This window comes from Triturus cristatus, chromosome 7, assembly GCF_964204655.1.
Source record: "Triturus cristatus chromosome 7, aTriCri1.1, whole genome shotgun sequence".
Classification (NCBI taxonomy): Eukaryota; Metazoa; Chordata; class Amphibia; order Caudata; family Salamandridae; genus Triturus; species Triturus cristatus.
The window spans coordinates 162,880,364-162,903,443 of NC_140590.1; the positions used below are offsets into that span (position 1 = coordinate 162,880,364).

At 45.7% G+C, this 23,080-nt stretch overlaps 1 protein-coding gene across 1 annotated transcript in view; it reads right to left on the reverse strand.

Moving 5' to 3' along the window:
- LIN37 (lin-37 DREAM MuvB core complex component) overlaps positions 1-23,080 on the reverse strand; it is a 213,993-nt gene that overhangs the window by 79,256 nt on the left and 111,657 nt on the right. Inside the window, exons 7-8 of the mRNA XM_085615919.1 lie at positions 6,466-6,632; positions 2,591-2,737 (exon numbers count right to left, since the gene is read on the reverse strand). Of these exons, the coding sequence (XP_085472045.1) occupies positions 2,591-2,737; positions 6,466-6,632 (314 nt within the window). The remainder of the gene's footprint in view (positions 1-2,590; positions 2,738-6,465; positions 6,633-23,080) is intronic.

Genomic DNA, 23,080 nt, shown 5'->3' on the forward strand with positions numbered 1-23,080 from the left:
GTCCCTGCATTCCCTGCCTCAGATCCGAAGACCTGCCTTGGACCCAGGCCATTGTCCCTTCTCCTCCCTTTTCTCCCCGCCGCTTTCCCGCACCACTCTGGTTTTATCCCTTGGTGGGTGTCAGTGGAGGGGAGAAGAAGGGGGATATACATCTCCTACATCGTTCCTGCTGGCTGGCTCAGGTTAGTGGGTTATGTAATACTGCTGACACGCTGACGCTCTCGCGACAATTGCAGACAAATGCACTTTCAGAGCATGCGCAAACATAAAGGCCCTCCACACCACTCCAATCCATAACACTTTACTCCACTCTACGCTACTACATGCCTCTACACTCTAAGGCACACCACTCAACGACACTCTAAGACCCTCCACTCTACAACCCGCAACTCCATGACACTACACGCCACTCTAGGTCACTACACTCCACACCACTTGACTCAACTCCATGCCACTCCACTCTATGCCACTTTACTCCGCATTGTGCCACTTTGCTCCACTCTACAACACTCCACAACACTACTCCACTCTACTCTGCATGGACACTCTATGCCCCTCCACTTTATGACACTCTATGCCCTTCCACTTTACGCCCCGCTACTCTACGCTACGACATTCCACTCCGCTCCATGACATCGTATGCCCCTCCACTCTGTGAGATTCTACTCCACCCTTTTCTACTCCACTTCACTCCACGACCCTCTACTTTTCGACCCTCCTCTTTCAGACACTCTACTCCACTCTATGGCACTCGACTCTACTCTACGCAACTCCCTCTACACCACCATACTTTACTCCACTCTATGATCCTTCAGGACACTCTACTCCACTCTACTAATTCCCTCTATTTCACTCCACGCTACTTTACTCCACTATACGCAACTCCACTGTGCTTTATGCCACTCCACGCCACTCCTCAACACTCCACTCTAATCCTCGACAAACCACTCAAATCCTTGACACTCCACTCCACTCTACTCTACTCCTCGACACTCCACTCCTCGACACTCCACCTCACTCTACTCCAATCCTCGACACTCGGCTCCACTCTATTCTACTCTACAACACTCCAATCTACTCCTTGATACTCCACTCTACTCCTCGATACGCCACTCTACAACACTCATCTCCACTCCACTCCATGCCAGTAAGTTTAATTCATGCTGGTGTACAACAAGGCTATAACACATATACAGATAAACGATCTTTTGCCCTTTCGTAAACAAATACAAATTTTGGCTCTTTCCTAGAACTTAACCTTTAGCTGTTTTAGATCACAGTTGTCTATTATTGTCTTTCCCTTTTTAGCGCCAGGATGCCCAACGGGTTGCAGTGCGCTCTATAAATTTTGTTTACATTACATTACACATTGGCAAAGCCCAAACTCTTGCATAGACGAGGCCCATTAGCTTTGCCAATGCTTGTTAGGCAAGATATTAGGACGAATAAATGGTAGATCACTGACTGAACCACTACATATCGGAGTGTTGGTGACACCAATGAAAGGGATAGCTCCCATAATGCACCTTAAAGGGTAGCCGATCTCTCAACTGCTTCTTGCCATCTGGCTGCCAGTAGCCGCACAATCGGAAAATAAGCAAGTTCCAGATCCCAATATATGACAGAAAATATGGAAGGTATGTGCATGTGAAAAATCTCTATTTGTCATCTGGCCACTCTCCTTGAGGTCTGCATCGCTTTTGGGAATGCATAGTAAAAGAACATTAGAAGAAGAACCTACCCAACTGGTTTAGATTCAGGTGGTTTCTTGAGGGCTAGCACAAAATGAGTCTATTAGAAATTGCTTTAGCTTAGATCTTACCTTACTTCTGTAGTCTAAGAATGGACTGCGCATGACAAGAACTTTCTAATTAGTTGTCTTTACAGAAATTGAGAAGAGTCTGGGGCTAGGGTTTGAAAAGTATATATATTACGGCGTGGTGGTTTATTGAAATATTTAAAAGTTTCCTGAAACTAACCGCCTCAAACTCCCGAAAACGGTTCACAAAAATATGGTGAAGATAAAAGCAACCCCTACTTGTAACTTGATGGGATTGACCACAGGCTTTGGAACCGATAGCCATATCTACAGTCTGTGCTTTCTCAGTTTGGATGAACCGCTGACTAGAGTTACCAGACCGAATGTGAGATATCAAATTCTTGCTGGTCCAGGGCATTCTTGAATTAACTGCTTCAACTTGTTTTGGCCAATGTAAAGAAAGTGCATGAGTGGAAAGGCAACACTTTCACCCTAAAAAAATTATTCTGATTGTTTGAACTGGAGCAATGTGTTTTTAAATAACTGCATCACTTAACATTTGAAGGAAAATCATCTCTTGGGTATCCTCCCCATAGATTTGACTATAACTGGAGTTTCTTGTGCTCAGACTATGGCAATCATGAGTGTTTCAGGTGGTTTCAGTCCATCTTCCACCATACAAAGCACCCCACAACACTACCCCTCAACTAAACATGAAGAATCCTATTACACTACGTCTCTTCACCACATTTGTACCGACCTATGGCAGGAGTCACCGCCAGTCTATTTTCAACAGAAAACATCAGTAGTGCACAGAGGGATCACACTTACCAGATTGATATTGATAGTCTCCTCCGTGCTCTGCTCTGTGGAGGGTATGCGAAGGTTCTGGGGTTCTCCAGCCTCATTAACCGGACAAGGCGTAGGATCTGGCATTCTGTATACATCCTGTGCAGCCCCATTCATCACCTCGGCACTCTGGAAAACAAGGTGGTGTTCAGAAGCAGGGAAGCCAAACAGAGATGAAGACAATGCACTTTCTGGGGAGCTGGACACACCGCAGTCAAAGGCAGACACACTCAAGGGATATCTTGAGGTCTGGTGGTCCAAGGTCAGAGTTTACTGGGGAGCTGGACACACCGCAGTCAAAAGACACACTTAATGTATTTTTTGGGGTCCGTGGTCCAAGGTCAGAGCTTACTGGGGAGCTGGACACACCGCAGTCAAAGGCAGACACACTCAAGGGATATCTTGAGGTCTGGTGGTCCAACGTCAGTGCTTATTGGGGAGCACCCAGAGTAGATACACTTGTTTATCACTGGTGTTACAGGACCACCAGTACGATTGTATTCCGATTGGGTTACTGACTTGGGGCTCTTGGCTCCCCAGTAACATTAACGTTGAACAGCCATGGCAAACTTATGGAAATGGTATGTGTTAGACCTGTCAGCCCTTTGGGTGGTCCCTCCTCATCATTATTTATTTTGTCCCACTTTTGCCTCAAACCCTGTTAGTATTTTTCCTTTTTGGGAACCACCAGACTTTTTCGTATTGATGCAGATTCAGGGAGCCATTTTATCTACCCCTGGAACTTCTGTCTGAGGGCCTGGAGCACAAAATGGTGGCCACCTGTGACATCATCAGAACCCACTGGAACCTACTAGAACCTTCTGCAACATTCTGGAACCCTGTGACAGTTGGAGGCGGTTTGGAATGTTGGGAAGCTAAGCCAGAGTTGACAGTTGGAGCTGGCAGTTGGCACCTGACTGGTGAAGAGAGAGCAGCAGAAACCTGAAGGAGGAAGGAGTGAGGCAGCAGGGGTGGAAACTTGTGCCTGGAGTGGGGTCCATAAACCCACCCTTGATACTAGTCCCTACTGACTGAGCCCAGCCTGGAGCCCTGTGTGGGAGAAAGCAAGAAAAACCATCTTAAGGACCTGGACAGCAGGAACAGGCCTTAGAAGTAAAGAAAAGCAAGAATCTGACCTGTTTATTGGTTTCCCTGGAGTCCGACGTCGAGAAGCCTGAGACCTGGAGCCCGAGGTGGAGAAGCGGCGCTGACTGGAAAGCAGACGTCGTACCCGGAGCCGCCAGAGGTCGAGAGAGGGCGCCGACGGAGGTCGTGGAGAGTACCAGAGGTCGGGGAGGAAGACACCTGAGGTCAAGTGATCGGCGTCGACGGGGGAGTGAAGTCCGCCCTCCGGAGTCGCCGGAGACCGAGGTGAAGCGTGCCGGAGGTCGGGAGTGGAGATCGCACTCCGGAGTCGCCGGAACCTGAAGAGAATCGTGCCGGAGGTCGGGAGTGGAGGTCGCACTCCGGAGTCGCCGGAACCCGAGGAGAGGAGCACCGGAGGTCAGGAGTGGAGATCGCACTCCGGAGCCGACGGAAGTCGACATCGAGCCAAGGCCGGCCGACGTCATCGAATCGGAGATCGACATCGAGCCGAGGCCGCCGACATCGAACCGGAGCCGCCTATCGACGTCGTCAAGAACTGACATTGCGCCGAGGCCGCCGACATCGAACCGGAGCCGCCTCACGGCGTCGACACGACTCCAGCTGCGTCGGAGCTTCATAAAAAAGGCAGTAAGTGGAATAGAGGGCGCCTAAGGCCCTGTGGAGCCCTGAGAGACTAACCTAGGGTGCTGGAACCAGCTTGATTGTGCCAGGGGTGAGCTGAGACTAATACAGAGGGGTTGTGTAGTGTGGGAGAGCCAGATCTCTAGATTCCCCCTTTATCTACCTCAGTTTAGGCCTCAGCCTTGTCCAAGCCAGGGAGTATACCCCTCAGGCCATCCAAATCTTTACAAGCTGGGATTGGGTCAAATCATCCCATAGTACCTCAGGAATGTGAACTGATTTACAAGTGTCACTGTTGGCTTTTATTATTTATTGAGAGCACTGTATTTATTGTATTTATCCTATTTATTGCCTCACAGTATTTATTGTTTCACAATATTTATTATCGTACAGTATTTATTGCCTCATAATATTTAATTGCCTGTAATGTAATGCACTTATATTTATGCCTTGATTATTTATGATCTACCTTATTTATTGAATCGTTAAGACAGTATTTATTTGACGTACCATTCCACAGAAAAAGCCTTGTGTACTGTGATTGTCTTATTGTTTATTTATTTAATCAGCAACTAAGAGAAAAGAAGATAAAGAGATATATTTTCAGTATAAATTTTTAAGGTGTAGTGTCGTTTTTGGAACGGATGCACGCATGGTTATTGTGTGGGTATAACGTATGCTTAACACGGTGCCTGATCCCTGACCACTCGAGCCAAGCTACCACAGTGTATGTCTGGGAGAACCCACTACCACCCTTCCGGTGTGGGAGTGGGGTTTTCTAACAGTATGCTTTCAGCATGACACGGTAAACAAAATTCAAACTCAATGTCCAGTTTGTGTTAGAATGTCAGAGACATAGGATAATAAAAACAAACATATAAAAAGGGGAAATAAAATTACCGACAAAAAGTGAATGCCAGAACTTACAAGTTATGGGTTTAAGATACCACTCCAAATATTTTTACAGCATTAAAACACTAGGTTGTATATTCTTAAATAATACTGCAATCTTACTGTATGGGCAAGAGTGTTAGAGCTAATCTTTGGATTTGTTGAGTTTACTACAATGGTCATCTACAATGCTTAGTCAAAGGAATTGGGGTGTCAGGCAGAAAAACACAATGTAGCAGGTTTGGAAAGATGTGGCTAGTCCTGTTTCAGTGTCTCTGACTTTCGGTGCAAACCGATCAACCTAGTGCGTTTGGGACAAAAGGACAGGATGTTCGGCCCAGACACAGTTCAAAAAGAGACCAGTTAAAGCCTGTCGGTCTCTTAGCCACTGCAAGGTCTTCCAATGGAGAGAATTGAAGCAGTGAATCCGAACTGGTAGCCCACTGATCATGGTAAAGATTTTATGGTGACTTGCTCTCCCACGATACTGGGGGCAGGCCCTGGACCAAAGAACTCAGCCATTTCCAAATGGTAACTGGAAATTAGGGTTAGATCACACTGGATGTAAACACCATATTCCAGAATCAGCATGGGCAAGATCGATTGTTAAAACAGATTCAGACTCTAGATAACTTATTTCGGCTATGGGAACACAATTCCATCAGCAGAAGTGAAGAGGGAAGACCTCTGTGTTTCTTTGTGGCCTGAATGGGTCTGATAGTGGAACCCTAGTAGAAACGATCCGCTTGGGGGTTGTGAAGGCTCACCCTGGGCAGGAATGTGTCTGCAGAATTACAATCCAGGCAAATATCTAGTGGCTTCGAGGCTCTGGTCAGGATCACATGAATCTTTGGTAGATCAGTTGTTGAGGCAACCTCCACAGAGATTATCATTCGGGATGGACTCCTCTCCGGGCAGAGCAGTTCAACTGACCTTCAACTTGCCGATGACAGCGGCATGTATTCTCCAAGGCTCAATGTTTACTCATATCCAGTATCAGTTGAATAAACCAACACTGCAGTCACAGATCATGGAAAGATGGACAGACTGATGGGTCAGATAGACACAAAGCAGCCACACGGAATGTAGTAAACGGCTTGAAAGATAAGGCAAGAAGAATGACTGTAGTTAAGCAGACAGGCAGCACAGCAAGGCAGCCACATGTCAACTCCTTAGAAACATTACCTTTCTCAGAGAAGTCTACGACTAAGAGACACCTCTGGGGTTCTGTGCCTCACCTCCTCATCCTCTTGAACCACAGGCAGGGCAGGACTGGGGGATCGCTCCTCCTCTCGCATCGATGGGTTGTTTCTCATCCAAGCCCTGCAGATTGGATACAGAGGGGTGTTCTCACTGAACTGAGCAAGGTCCACACTCCGATCAAAGAGTTTGATGACGTACGTGTCTGGAGGGAGATAGTAAGTAAGAGTAACGTACCTACAAATACAATTTTCTTTTTTTTTTTTTATTATTATATTTTATTACAAATTTTTTTCAGAGATCCCAAACAAGAAAAACTATATTAATATGTCATACACTGTCAATATATAAATTAATAGAAAATCAGTTATATATATGGAATGCACCTCAATAACATAGTTGTTGGGTCTACTGTAATCACGGTTTATCAAAAACAACCACATGTTTCTATCCTGATAGACCTATTTATATTTAACGCTGTTGACAGGATAATCTCCCAGTGATGAACTGGGAATCAAAGACGTCCTGGAAATAGCTTTAATGCTTGCTAAAATGCACAGCTCAAACGTCTTCAGAAGACTGACAGCTCTAATACACCCCTGCCCCATACTCCCTACTCCAGGGCCAGCCGCCAAAAGAACAGTTGGAGAAAAAATAGGCTCAAGGATGTTTAAAGTACAATTTTCAAAATATACGGTTTTATAGGCCAAATAATGGAGGAATTAAGGTGGAAATCAGAGAGGATGTAAGAAAACACTCCAACTAGCTAAGCAGTAAACGGAGATGGTCAATGCCGCCATTCCATACACTAGGGTAGGGCCTGGGGAGGAGAGGTGAAAACGCCCTAGAAGGTTGCCATTCCTTTTAATAAGGGGAAGAGAGGGTTTGCATTGGGCGGGGGCAGGGCTGCACAACTCTCGCAGGATATCTGACAAAGCTGTGCAGTATTTGGTTTAAGAGCAATGCATCACTCAGTAAAGACCAGCTGGTTGAAAGTAAAGTACCTTTACATTTTCAGACCTCCCCTGCCACCATGACGGGTCTGGGAGAGTTGAGCATAAGTGGGCGCCTCCAGCAGCGTTCACTGTTTTCTTTATTCCTCCCGATGTTTACATCAGAAGGCTTTATTATTTGTAAATGGGACACTTTTTCTCTCATAAAAAGAACTACAACTGGTGCAGCATTCTTGACTGCTGTAGAAAGTTGCTGTCGTAAAGAAATAACCGATTTATTTAGTTTTACCTCTATTGATATGTGAACATTTTGATGTTCATGATTACATGTGAGGAAAACTAGGTGAATGTCATCTGAAATTATGTAGTGGGATTCCAGCCAATGACATTCAGGTCTCAATATTAGAACAAGCATTTGCAATGCAATAGGTCTCGCATTTTTAAGAGTTTGAGCTATTGGCATTGTAAAATTACAATGCCTTTTATTTATGGTTTGGTTTTAAAACAAATAAAAGGCACATTTTATTTACAATGTCAGTATCATAAACTCGCATAAAAGCAGTGTGTGGAGTGCAGCAGTGTGTGGCGTGCAGCAGTGTGCGGCGGGCAGCTGTGTGCGGCGTGCAGCAGTGTGCGGCGTGCAGCAGTGTTTCGTGTAGCAGTGTGAGGCATGCAGCACTGTGTGGCGTGCAGCGGCATGCAGCAGTGTGCGGCGTGCAGCAGTGTGCTGCATGCAGCAGTGTCGTGCAGCATGCAGCAGTGAGTAATGCAGCAGTGTGCAGCAGTGTGAGGCGTGCAGCAGTGTGAGGCGTGCAGCAGTGTTTCGTGTAGCAGTGTGAGGCGTGCAGCAGTGTGCGGTGTGCAGCAGTGTGTAATGCAGCAGTGTGTAATGCAGCAGTGTGCGCATCAGTGTGTGGCGTGCGGTAGTGTGCGGCGTGCAGCAGTGTGTGGCGTGCAGCAGTGTGTGGCATGCAGCAGTGTGTGGCGTGGTTTGTAAACAACAAGAAAAACAGACATCAAAGGAAGGGTGGGAGGGAACGAGCATATGGGGTGTGAGTTATAACGAAAGTTAATTGTTGTAAGAGGGGATGCAGGAAGTGAGGCCGAGCGCACGCTGGCGAAAGCAGTCTGCTGCTTTTAAGTCCGATGCCAGATGCCAGCTTCGCGCTTGAATGCCTCACATGCACTGGCCATAAACCGCATTCCTAAGGTCGTGCCCCTTACTAAATCTCTCTGAATGCGTGAGGCAGCGCACGCGCAGGAAGTAGCTGGTGGCAAATGGAATGCGCGTGGTTGTGCACGTAACTGCCACCCGATCCGCCTGGGAAGCCTTTGGGAGCATTTTCTGAAGCCCCTACATAAGTCTCGCTGAGCGATCGCTTACGCGATAGCCAGGCGAGACCTAAAAAAGCAGCCATGCATGGGTATAAAGGCAAATACACCAATTCAACCAGCAGGTCTCGAGAAATCAACTTGCCCCCTTGCTATGGCGAATCAGATTTTACCACTGAGAGCTATTTTTAGGGTCTACTGGCCAGATCTGGAGAGAGAGATTGAGCTGGCAAAGAACAGGTATTCTGTTCATTTAGAAAGTGAATGACCAATAAGGATGCTTTTAATTCTTGTTTTTATCTTGTCACATATTCTGTGCGTGCAAACACCGAAGTCATATGTCAGCTTTATGTCTTGTAACAAACTGCAGCTTATTTTGTCCTGGACATAAGATTTTACTTTTCTTTCTCGGACTAGAAAGTTAGATGAATTTGTAAAGTGAACTATCTGGCAATCATGCTGGACACACAACACATAAATAGCTTGTAAACAAACTGTACAAATATTTAAAAATATATTTCAGTAGTTAGCCAAGCACTTTTTTATAATTTTTAAATGATATAGTTAGAACACGTTTTTAGGTCTCGCCTGACCCAGCGCATGCGCTGGTCTGGCAAGACTTATTGAGAGGGCTCCAAAAAGTGCTACCAGGCCAGCCTAGAGCTACAGTGCATGTGCGCGGGCGCGCGCGCCGCGCTTTGCCGCGATTACTTTCACTTTTGCGGCCGCAGGGCCGCTTTGATGTTTGATCGTGATCGCGATTGCGATCACTTTCACTTAGCCACAGCCAATAGGTCTCGCCTTTGGGACCTTATAAGTATTTAGTTATGCAACTGTTGCATGGCTAAACACTTATAAGGTCCCAAAGGCGAGACCTATTGGCTATGCCAATGCTTGTTTACATTTGGTAATGCCTAGAGACTCTATCTAGCCACGGATTCTTTACCTTGGAATCCTCGGACTTCAGACTGGATCTGGAAATGTTCAAGCAGTACATCAGAGTTCTGGTAGGTTGTGCCTGTTGGCAATGCACTGTCGTCATCCACGCCGAAAGTGAGTGCGCGCTGCCTATAAAGGTGCCACCCCAGCATGCTGACCTCAGTTTGTGACTACCTTCTGTGCCAGGAGCACAGGGCCACACTGAGGCAGTCTGACCAGTGTGCCAAAGGTGAGATCCTACAGGACCTCTACAGGGATGGAAATTGCCGTTCACAGAGCTAAGATCGGATGGTGTGTAAGGAATCCACAGCTAGATAGACTCTACCAGATAAGGCTTTACCAAAGTTAAATAACTTGTTCATCTGATAAAGACTTCCAGCCCCAGATTCCTTACCTTTGAATAGATATCCAAGCATTACCGCCCCGGAGGAGAGTCTGCAAAAGGATTATACTAAAAATAAAAAGTCCTAGGGACCAAACAGGGAAAATGCCCTATGCGTCGGACCTGACCATCTAGGCAGTAGTGTTTGGCAAACGTGTGTAGTGATGGCCATGTGGCTGCATGACAGATATCCAGAACGTGAACTCGGCGAGCTATTGCAGTGGTCGTGACCTTGGCCCTGGTGGAATGAGCCTTGGCCAATCCATAGCAGATATTTATGCATAGTACAAACAGAGATGGTTCTCTTCTGCACTGCTTTTTCTTCTTTGCTTCAGCAAACCCAACAAAGAGTTGATCGTCCACTTGGATATCTTTAGGACGAACAATGTAGAATGACAACGCTCTTTTTGGATCTAAGCGGCGGAGTCTCTCCTCTTCCTTGGAAGGGTGAGGTGGAGCAAAGAATTTACCAGCAGGATGCAGGAGGCCATGAGGCCCAGCAGCCTCAGAATCAGTCTCAGCTGATTAAGGATAGAGGATGAAACTTCGGCATCATAACCTGAATACCCTGGACTCGCCACTCCAGAGGATAGGCGCCGAATTGCACTGTGTACAGAATGGCTTTAATGAAGGGGAGAGTCCTATTTCTGATGCTCGCCCCCTCTTAATGGTTCCTTTGGCCAAAACAGCCTTCACTTGGTTGCAAGAGCGATAGGTGGTCCTCCGTCAGCCGATCGGAGGACAGTGGCAAGTGTGGCAGGGGATTCTTGAACGGAAGGGCATAACTCCACTGAACAATCTGAAGCATCCTCTTGTCTGATGTTCCAACTTGCCTATACGGGCAGGTGGAGCCGGATCCTGCCGCCTGTCGGTTGCCCATGATGTTCAAGGGCATATTAAAGGGGTTTTGAGGCTGCGGCTGCCAGGGGGGTGTTGTGGAAGGGGGGGAGGGGGAGGGGGGGCTGGGGGTGAGGGGGAGGGGGGGCTGGGGGTGACAGCTTGGGCAGACATCTGGTCTTGGGATCCACAAGGTATGTGGTAGCCACATCCAAACTCACAATAGGACTTAGAAGCCTGATGCCTTTGGTGGCTGGAGGTGAAATTATGTGTCTGATAGCCTCTACTGTAGCTATGTAAGAGGTGGAAGGTGGAATACAGCTGTAGTGGGGCAATGGATAGTTCCAACGATCTAGTGGTGGCTCTGCTATCTTTACTGCACTCAAGCGCCAAATCCGCCTTGTTGGCAAACAGTCAAGGGATATCCAGGCATGTCCATAAGGGATGCCTGGATATCCCCCAAGAAGCCAGTAGATATTAGTCAGCCGTATCCAGCCTGCAATGAATGGTGAACTTTGCTGCATTCCTGCCATCAGCAATGGCTTGGTTAGGGATGGATCGGACCTTCCCTGAGACCATGGTCAGCATTTGCACAACCAAATCCCATACAGTATGGGAATACTGACCCAATAAGCATGCAGTGTTCACTGACCACAGTGCAAGGCTGGTGGAATAAAAAAAAACAATCTTTCCAAAGCTATCCAGGATTCCCTATCCGGTAGTGTGGTAGGGAACTTGCCAGGGTTTATTTTGTAGATTCCACAACTAGATCAAGAACTGCGATTCCCTCACACCCTTCTAACCCAACAACTAGATCATACAAGCAGGCTCGCTGCTACAGAGAAAACCCCAGAGATATTAAACAACACTGTAGAAAAGAAATTGAGAGCCAGCCATGACACCACCAACAGAACTACCTACAAAGCTGCACTCATACGCCGTCACCAGCAGCTAATAGACACCAAGAAAAAGCACTAGTGGAATCGGAGGAAGCGCCAACAGCTGCAAGGAGATCTTCCCGATCCTTAAGGTTTGCCCCTCAACCTCAGCCACTCTCACCAACATCGCTACCTCCCAGCAACTCTGCAACAACCTATCCAACTTCTTCCTTAGAAAAATTGCAAATATCCACAGCAACTTCGCACACTAACCCAACTTCAGAGACCTTGCTGCTAACCTACCGACCGACAAACATGACAGCTACCTAACCGAATGACCAACGCTTACCAGAATCGAAACAGAGGCAATCATGTGGACCATCCACTCAGGTGCTCCTACGTACCCATGCCCACACCACATCCGCAACCTGAGAACATCACCAATCAGCACGACTCTGGCCCACATCATCAACACCTCCATGACTTCCACCACTTTTCTGGATCAATGGAAACTTGCAGAAATTAACACCCTCCTCAAGAAGCCCAAAGCCGACCCATCTCCCTCCTTCCCTATCCAGCCAAAGTGATTGAGAAGGCCATCAACAAGCAGCTCACAACCCACCTCGAACTTCATTATCTTCTAGAGAACACTCAATAAGGATTTAGAAAGAACCGAAGCAGCACTCATCACGACTACCAATGATATTTGAACCATCCTGGACATAGAAGAAAAAGCGGCCCTCATCAAGCTCGACCTCTCTGCGGCCTTCAACACTGTCTCACATAACACCATCATCAGAACACTCCATGTGATTGGCATACAAGGATCCACTCCCAAATTGATCTGTTCCTTCCTCACGGAAAGAACCCAAAGGGTCATGTTGCCACCCTTCACATCAGAGACCGAGAAATGGATTTGTGTAGTCCCATAGAGAATCATCCCTCAGCCCCTCCCTTTTCCACATATACAGGACACCGCTCGCCAACATCATCCAATCACAAGACATCACCGTCATCTCTTGCGCAAATGACACCCAACTCATCGTCTCCCTGACGGACAGAAAATCCACCGCCAGAATCAACTTCACCAACTGCATGACCATGGTAGCAGACTGGATGCGAACCAAATTGCCTGTAGCTCAGCTCCGACAAGACACAAGTACTGGTCTTCGGCAATAAGGCCTCCGCATAGGACTTCACCTGGTGGCCGTTGGAGCTAGGACCAACACTCACACACCAATCAAGAAGTGTGCACCACCTGCTTTCACATCCTACGCATACTACGAAAACTCTTCAAATGGTTGCCTCAGAACACCAGACATACCGTCATGGAAGCACTTATCACTAGCAGGCTGGTTATCAGCAACACTCTCTATGCCGGAATCTCCAAACAAGTCCTACAGAGACTCAAAACCATCCAGAACAACGTTACAAGACTAATAATCAACCTCCCTTGCCACACCCTTATCACACCGCACGTCTGGAAGCTTCACTGGCTCCCCATTTCCAAGTGAAGCCAATTCAAACTTCTCACGCACTCATACAGAGCCCTACACAACACAGGACCAGAATACCTTAACAGCCTCTTACACTTACACCAACACACCAGACACCTAAGCTCTGTCTCACTCTCACTCAGACACATTAACTGCATCCACAAAAGCAAAACTGGAGGTCACTCATTCTCCTAAATCGCACCCAAGACATGGAACGACTTTCCTCAAAACATCAGAGCCTCCTACTCACTTCTTGAATTTATCAAATGAAGAAAACAAGAAACAAATGAACAGTAAATGTCAACAAAAGGTAGCTCAATTCGGATCTGCGCTGATAGAGTGGAAAAGAAGAAACTGAGGTCAGCATGCTGGGGTGGCGCCTATATAGGCATCGTTCACGTCATTAGCAGTGCAGACGACGCCTTTGACCCTGAGCCAATCGGCGCCACCGGCCAGTGCGCAGGAGTACTGGTCGAAAATGTACGGATCTAGTCGGAAGTCTGGGACATTGGGAATAGGGAAAAGGGAAAAGAGAAAATGGAATAAGGAAAGGACAAGGAAAATGATTCTGCAATTAGAAGGCTCTATTAGATCAAAGATTTTAGTAGCATAAAAAAAAAAAAATCAGAATACTTTATTTGGTTAAGTGCAAATGATAAATATTTGCTGAAATCAGATTTCAACACGTTATAGTTTGTACACTATATAGTTTTGTCAGTAAAACTGCATGTCAGTGGGAAAGCTTGTGGCCATTTCAATGGAAAATGTCTGCCTGTAAATGACAGTGTGCTACCACATCCTGCTTTAGCCCTAATGACAATGCTATGTGAACTAAGAGGCAAGTCAGGGTCATGTGTACCCTCTATGTGGAGTATTTGTTTTTAATACATGGGGCATACGTTTAGCCTATGAAATCAAACAAAAGAGTTTTTGGGTGCACTCGTATTTGATAATGGCTGTAAGAAAAAGGTGACTCAGTGAAATAAAATATTTGCCTAGGAGTACTGAAGTCTAGAAAATTGGGACAGCCATCTTGTGGTCAGGTGCTTACATACGTCAAAAAGAAAAGCCAATAGAGCAGCCATGACAATATAAGACTCAAACATGAGAACTGATATAAGGTAAACGAAAAGTCTGCTGTACTACAAAATAATAAAGAAATTATTAATTTTGATATTGAATGAATGTATAACATTATGAATTCACTGTAACAAACAATGTGATGTACCGAGTATACTTTTGAAATGTAAAATAATCTCCCATGCTTTGTAAGGCAAGCCCTTGCTTGAAGAAAGAAGGACAGACCAAAACAGCCAGCAGTATTAAGGAATGATTAATACTCCACTGGAATATTGACTAAGTCTCAAGACAATGTCTGAAAGTAGTTAGACAGAAAAACAATGCTTGGAAAAGGGGGCAGAAAATCAACTCTAAGTATCTTAGAAACAACAGCTTTGTTTGACAGCTGTACTGTCAAAACTCAGACCTAAAGAGAACAAAAAATGTTGTGCACACACTACAAATAAGATAAAAGTAGTCTTATTACATATAAATAATGGCTGACTTCTTTGTTTTCTTATATGTGAGAAACCATTAAAATACTTCCCTTTACAGCAAAAAAATGCAATAAAGAAAAATACGAGTAGGCAGAACCTTGAAAGAATAAATCACATTTGCTTGCAGCAAGTCTTCAAAAAGAAACATGGAAGAGAAAGAGCATGAACATTAAAAAACACATGTGTTGATTCTTCTTAGTACATGAATAGCATCTATAGCAAGATGCAATTGCTTCTATGGAAAGCCAGATAAAAGTAAATGTAAAGTCCGGAATAGTGTTAAAAAGGATGGTATTCCCAATATCCACGTTACAAGTGTGGAGTATGGTTGAGTAAGTCTGCAACCCCACATACAGAAGTTTTGTTGAAAACACATGGACACAGCGGGTCACAGAAGGCAGTTATAAAAAAAAAAACTGAAACTTTACATGAGAACTGCTAACAAACAGCAAAGAATAAGAAAGAACAGCAGAAGTAGTCTATTACTACGTTGTAATGTAGTGTTCTTCTTTCAAGAAGGAGAAGGCCTGCGGACTTGGTTTTTCTTTTTTGCATATCTTTGCCTCCAGTACAATTGTGTTCTTTTTTAGGGTGTGCCAAGAGTTAGCCAGCCAGATAGGCAGGGATGCTGTTGTAATAGCTTTGTAAATAATGCAGCTGGTTCTTAAGATGGTGCAGCTGGTATAGGGAGCAAGTAGAGTTTCATCAGGTTTGAGGGTATGTGGTCATATTTCTTCAGGACCTGGATGAGACCAGCCTCTGTGGAGTCTGGGTGGCCATGGAGGACGGCTTTTCAAACATGCAGATGTGAGAGTTTGGTGGCTTATACAACAGTTCTCAAGTCACTTTCAGGGAGAAATGGTTTGTCTTTAGCAACGAGAGCTGGTACTTGGCGAACTTTCAATCTATTCCTTGTGGGTGAGGCTGGTGTCAAGGATGAATGCAGGTGCCTTGGCGATGGATTAACTGTTGCTGAATGCTCATAGAAAATAACAGGAACTCGCACTTGGTAGTGTTGAGCTTCATGTAGGTGTTAGACATCCATGTTGATGAGATGCAAGCAGGGTTTGAGACAGGATATCAGAAGCAGAGGAGACTTCTGTTACATCTACGCTAAAGGTTTACCAGAAAGTACAATTGTTAGAAGACCGTGCGATCCTTGGCAAGTCAGGAAGTATGCTGATTGATGCAGTGTTCCGCGCCTGGTTAAGTGCTCTTACTGCCACTGACATGTCTGCTCACAGGCTCCAAGAAGAGAATTCCGGGGCCACACAGACTCAGGTGAGAAGTGTGGCGTGGTGGCTGGACTGCAGTGTGCAAAGAAAGTCAAGCTTCTTCATGCTCTAAACGGACGTCACAACTTTTAGAAAAGGGAGGAGGACAAGCCTGGTAAAGTGTTCTTTCCAAGGATTGTATCCAAGGTTCCTAATCCAAGATGGCGTCTTTAAATGTAATGTCAGTTCCAGTTTCAATCATATATAATGAGGCATTTACTAAGTCTTTAGTCTGGATTGGGAATCTCAGGAGGTTATTAAGGTAATGCTGACTTTCTTAAACACTTTAGTCTTGGCCCCCTTCTCTGACTTGTGGAACCTCACTTGTTTTTTTTTTCATTTCTAAAGTCAATCTGAACAGACATGAGATTAGCAGCTCAAGGCACCAAAACTGCCCTTGGCATCAGGAAAGTTCAATGTCCAGAAGTTGATATAGTAGTAGTTCCAATTGCAGGAAGTAAACATCAAGGGCTAAAGCAGTAGAAATATCAGGAACAAATGCATTGCAAGACACCCATCACTAACAAATGTCTCTTTATATTTGACTGAAATAGGAACTGACATCACAGGAAAATATTTAATCTTGGATTGTCAACTTTAGAATCATAAGAATTTCTCAACTGTTTCAAACTATACAAGATGACCAATCTGATTTTTTTTCGCTCTAATAACATGGGTATAATTCATTTGTTAGCAACAATATAGTATCACAGCTCTAGAATTGTAAGATTTTCTCTAATCTATTTTTAAAGCTATTGAAGACAAACTCTATCGTGAGATGGAACACACCGATTTACAATTGAAAAAAATATTTTTAACTGACTTTTTGTAGCTGAAATCAGTTCAAGAGTTAAAAAGATGCAGAATAGTTGTAGGGTCTGAAGTGGTCAGATCCTCAGAGAGTGAAACAATTTGTAATATTCACCAAAGAATAGTCACCAGAACATAGTTTCTTACAAGTTTTAACCTTAACTTTAAATATAGAACTTAAATATTTTCATGGCACATTTGAAAAACCCTTGTTGCAAAAAAGGAATATATAATGATCAGACCAATTTAAAAAAGACAGGAAGAAAACAAGTTACTTACCTGTAACTGTAGTTCTCCAGTATTGGAGCTTTCATAGATTCATATGCCTGAATCATTCCCCGTCGTCGAGACGGGAGTCTCCGGTACATAAAAAAGCATTGCTAGTAGTATAGCCAACTGAAAAAAGGCCTAGGCCCATTTTCCTTTGCAACCCATAACCGTTGTTATGTAAAAAAGGACTAAACTTGCCTCTGAACCAATCAGAGTCTCTCACCCTCTAGAGCACTCCTGAGAGAACCTTCTGCCCCTCAGATTTTCGTGCACTTGTGCAATAACATTCTTTGTGCTAAATCCGAGGTGAGCCTCTCAGGGGAAGAGGGTGGGTTGCATGTGAATCTATGAAAGCTCCAATACTGGAGAACTACAGTTACAGGTAAGTAACTTGTTTTCTTACTCCAGTATTGGAGCTTTCATAGATTCACATGCCTGAATCAGAATAGCGAGCGGTAAATAAATGCACATTTTTTGTTACCCAGAACCTGAAACAAGGGAACATATATAGTGTGATAAAAACGGTATCTCTACACCAAAACGCACATATCAAAAATACTTTGCAAATGGCATGCAATATAATAAACAACAATAAAATGTGCAAATGTAGATAATAAAGGAAGGAGGGATGGTAAGGAAGGCTCACCGTTACTGGATAAGGTTCCTCATTTTTTTTTTAAATACGTAGTTTTTTTTTTTTTTTTTTTTGTACATCCACATATAAATCTGTACAAAATTTTTCAATATACACCCTGAGGATTAATCACAAGCCCCCCGTCAAGCATACAGTACCTAATACAAGGGCATAGAAATCCTTCCAGAGCTATGCATCAAACAAACCAAAAACCTTCGTAACAAAACCCCTACCCTTAAACACTATGAAAATTATAAATTCCCTCCCCCTCCCTCAATCCTCACCAACAATGCAGGTGGCCGTCACTGTCCTCTTGTATCGTACAGTTCAAGGAATATCTATGTGTTGAGTTATGTGATGGACCCAGCTTGTTCCGGGGCTATCCCCTCATCTCCGGCCCGGTCTCCGCCTTCAGCGCCTGGCTCATAATCTCGTAGTGCCTGTACTAACGCCTCCCACGCAGCAGCCGCTTCTAGCGCCTTATCGTCGTTGCGTCTGCGCGCCCATTGATACCGTAGCGCGCCCTCACTGGTGGCCCATTTGAGAAATTCCCCCTTCCATCGTTTACTCGTGGGACTCACTGTTGCTTTCCAACGTTTCGCGATTTCTCATTTTGTTAATATAAGGCCCATATCTACGAATTTGCTCGTGATTCTAGTTTTGGGCGTGTGTGGGAACCAGTGCAGTATACCAACGGCCATATCAAACACCAGCCGCCTCTCCGTCACCTCGTTCAGCTGGATAAGGTTCCTCATCACCGCTTCTCCCACCGCCACATCTCTTCCTGTGGCTGCATCCAAGCAGTAATGCCGGGTGAAGGTGTGCGTACTCGTCCAGGTCGCCGCCCTGCAGATATCCTGGATCGGTACTCCCGCAAATAAAGCAGTAGAGGTGGAGACTGCTCTTGTCGAATGTGCACGGACTCGTGCATTCAGAGGTCGCCCAGCTGCCTGATGACAATACTCTATTGCACTGGAAATCCATCTGGCAATTCCCCTTTTTGACAAAGGGAAACCCTTTCTGGGTGCACTGAAGGCAACAAAAAGTTGCGAAGACTTTCGGAAAGGCTTAGTTTTCTGCAAATAGAACTTTAAACAACACTGGACATCCAGCGAGTGGAGAGCTCTTTCCGCCGCTGTTGTTGGTTGAGGAAAAAATCGTTTAAGAATTAATGGTTCGTTCAAATGAAAGTCAGTTGGAACTTTTGGAATGAATCTTGGATTAGTCCTGAGTATTATTCTGTCCTCTTTCAATTGTAAGAAAGGCTCCTGGACCGTGAGAGCCTGAATTTCCCCCACTCTCTTGGCTGAAGTGAGCGCAATGAGAAGCGCAACTTTCCACGATAGAAATTTCAGCTCTGCCCTGTGAATTGACTCAAAGGGCTGTTTCATTAACTGGGAAAGGACAATGTTCAATTGTCAGAGAGGTGGTGGAGGTTTTATTGGAGGGAAAACTCGGAACAATCCTTTCATAAAATTGTTTGATGACTCTAGCAGACCACAGAGATGGACCAGAGGCAGTTCTTCTGAAGCGTGAAATTGCAGCTAGGTGTACCTTTAAAGATGTATGAGCCAAACCTGACTTAGCCAAATGCAAGATGTATGGAATAATCTCATGAGCTTCCGAATGCAGCGGATGAATGTTAGATCTTTTGCACCATAAACAGAATCTCTTCCACTTCATCCGGTATGTTTTGATTGTACTATCCGCTCTGGCCCTAGATAGAATCTCCCTGCACTCCGTTGGGATGTTCAGATGTTGAAATTCGCAGTATTCAGGAGCCGGGCTGCTACATGCAGAGATTTCGGATCCGGATGAAGAACTTCCCCCTGGAACATCGTCAGAAGGGATGGTATCGGCTGCAGGCAAATCGGGCTCTCCTCTGACAGTAGAAGAAGCTCCGCGAACCAATGTTGTCTGGGCCACCACAGATGTAACAGGATTATCCTGAATGGTTCTTTCTTGATCTTCATAAGAACCTGCAGCAGGAGGGGAATTGGAGGAAAGGCGTAGGCAAAGATGCCTGACCATGCCATCAAAAACGCATTCCCCCAAGATCCCCGTTGGGGAAGCCAGCTTGCGAAGAACCTGCATTTTCTGTTCTCCCTTGTCGCAAAAAGATCTACTGTCGGAGTTCCCCATATCTGGAAGATGTTGTTCAAAATCTTGTTGTCGATCTCCCATTCGTGACAGACAGACTTCAGTCTGCTGAGAGTATCCGCTTTGGTGTTCTGGTCCCCTGGAAGATGTTCCGCTGTAATGGATACTTCGTGTTGTAGAGCCCATTCCCATATCAACTGGGCCTCTCGAGATAGGGAGAGAGATCTTGTTCCTCCCTGCTTGTTTAAGTAGTGCATTGCTGTTGTGTTGTCTGTTCTTATCAACACGGCTGCACCTTGAATCCTTGGCAGGAATGCCAACAATGCTAAGCGAACAGCTCTGAGCTCTAAGAGGTTGATATGCAATTGCTGTTCGCACAATTTCCAGCTACCGCTGACCTGCAGATCCTGAAGGAATGCCCCCCAGCCTTCCAAGGACGCATCTGTCGTCACCACTAATGGAGCTGGTTGAGTCAGGAAAGAAAGACCCTGCGAGATGTTCCGTTTCCGGGTCCACCATGTTGCCGCGTGAACCATGATCGGCGTTACGCTGAGTATATCTTCGAAGGATCCTGTCGCTTGATGCCATTGAAGATCTGGCTGTTCTTGTAACGGACGCATCCTTCGCCTGCAGAAAGGTACGAGGGGAATGCAAGATGACATCGTTCCCAGCAGTGATTTGTACTTGCGTACTGAAAGAGACTTTCTTTTTATAAAAGCCTGAGATAGAGATATTTTTCCCCGCTGTCTCTCCTTGGAGGGGAACGCTCCGTTTACCTCCGTATCCAGAATTGCTCCCAAGAAGGTGATATTTCTTGACGGTTGAAGAGTTGACTTCACCTCGTTTAGAGTCAGACCTAATCTGGCAAACAGTTCCACGCAGGCCCTTGTTACCGACCGGGCTGATGCTGCCGATGGAGCCTTGACTAGCCAGTCGTCGAGATAAGGAAATACTTGGCGTTTCTGTTTCCTTAGAACTGCTGCCACTGGAGCCAGGCATTTTGTAAAAATCCTCGGGCAGATTTCAGACCAAAAGGAAGTACCTTGAATTGGTAATGATCTTCGGCCACCACGAAACAAAGGTACTGCCTGTGTGAAGGATATATTGGGATATGAAAATACGCATCTCGTAAGTCCAGTTTGGTCATATGATCGCCTGGGTTTAATAGCAGCAGAATATCTTGGAGGGAGATCATTCTGAAGGATTGATCCTTGAGGTAAGAGTTTAGGGATCTGAGATCCAAAATGGGGTGCCATTGAAGAACGTTTTTCTTGATCAGAAAAAACGGGAATAAAATCCCCTTCCTCTCTGGGAATTCGGTACCGGTTCTATAGCTCCCTTTCGGAGCATTGTCCGAATTTCTTGACGCATCTGATGCAAATACTTGACCTCTTGATATCTTGGTGGAGTACAAGGGGGAATTTCCAGAAACTCTAGAGTATGACCGAATTGTATTATGTTGAGGACCCATTGGTCCGTCATTATTTGCTGCCAATCTTGAAGATGATAGGAAATTCTTCCACCCAGGGGAACATGCGACATATGAAGAATAGGTGTCACCAGAGTTAGATAGCTGTCATGGTCTCCGGGTGGTGTCTTTTCCTTGACGACCTCCTCGACCTCTAGTGAATATTGTTGACGATATGGCTGAGATGATGTGGAGTAGGAAGTATACCGGCCTTGTTGGTACCCCCCTCTATAGGAGGCTTGGCCCCTACCTCTTGAGCCACGAAAAGGAACTTTTCTATATTGCAATGTTCCCAGAGATTTAGCTGTTTCCGTATCTTTCTTGATACTCTGTAAGGCCTCATCAATATGCTTCCCAAACAGATCTTCTCCATTGAAAGGAAGGTCCAAGATCTTATTCTGGACTTCTGGCCTAAAAGATGTTGCTCTCAACCATCCTTGTCTGCGCAAAACAGCCGCTCCTCCCAAAGATCTGAAGGCCGTGGTCGCAATGTCCATTTTGCAATCTATGACTTCAGCCGAAGTCCTTTCACCTTCTTGGAGGATTTTCCTGGCTTCCGGTCTGTCAACCTCAGGTATGCTGTCTATGTAAGGCGATAGGTCGCACCACATTTGCCTATCATACCTGCCCAGAATGGCGAGGGCATTCGCCGCCTTGACCAGAAGTGCAGACATGGACGAAAACCTCTTCCCCGCATTATCCAAGCGCCTACCCTCTGTTTGGCGGCGTTGAAATTGGAGCGGACGGATTCCTCGATTTTTGTTGCGCCGCTTGAGTTATAACGGAGTCCGGCTTGGGGTGGCCTAGTAAACAAGCCGGAGCATCCGAGGGCGCTTTATATTTTTTTGTCCAGTCTAGCAAGCCCTGGAGTAATCGTTGCCGGCGTCTCCATAACCTGGAGACCCTCTTCCCATAGATGACTCACAATCGGAAGAGATCGAACTGTCCTGCGAAACGGCTCTTTGAAATCATATAAGAAGCAGTCTGTTTTGTCCGACGACATATTGAGCGCAAATCTCTGTGCGGCCCTCTCCATAAGATTATGGAACCCCCCGATGTCCTCCGGAGGAGAATCCACAGGCCTCGGTGAAGGAGAGGAAGGGGACGGAATCAGATAATCATCCCATTCTTTACTAGGGTCCGGTATCTCCCCCTCTTCCTGCTCCTCATCGTCAGATGTGTCTAGAGCCGGTTGTGGCAAAGGTGATATAGGCACAGGAACTGGTACCTCTTGTCTTCGCACAGGTGTACATGGAACAGAGTGCGATGTAGTCACTGGAATCCTTTGGGAAGAATGAGGTAAAGGATGCCTCCTTTTATAGTCATCCAACATGAACTGCAAATCAGTCAGTAGTGAAGATGGAACACTCACCATCTCTTCCTGATAACGTTGCTGGGGGCGGTCTTGATAACCCCCATAATCATCCTCCCAGTCATCTTCCTGACATTTAACGTGTAACTGAGAAGGGCTACTTGCATAACCAAAGGGACCCTCATTATCTCCCTCCTGCGAGTCTTCCTCCTCCAACAAGTGGGATGGAACCAGAGGTGTTACCTTACTAGGAGAGGTAATGTCCGGGGTAATCTTCCTTTTCCTGGCAAAATCCAGTTTTTCTGGGGGGTTTTCTCTCGTCGACGAGCCCGTCGACAAGATTGCCATCGAAATCGCAGACGACACCGTCGTTGCCGATGCCGCCGTCGACGCTGCCGTAATCGTCGCCGTT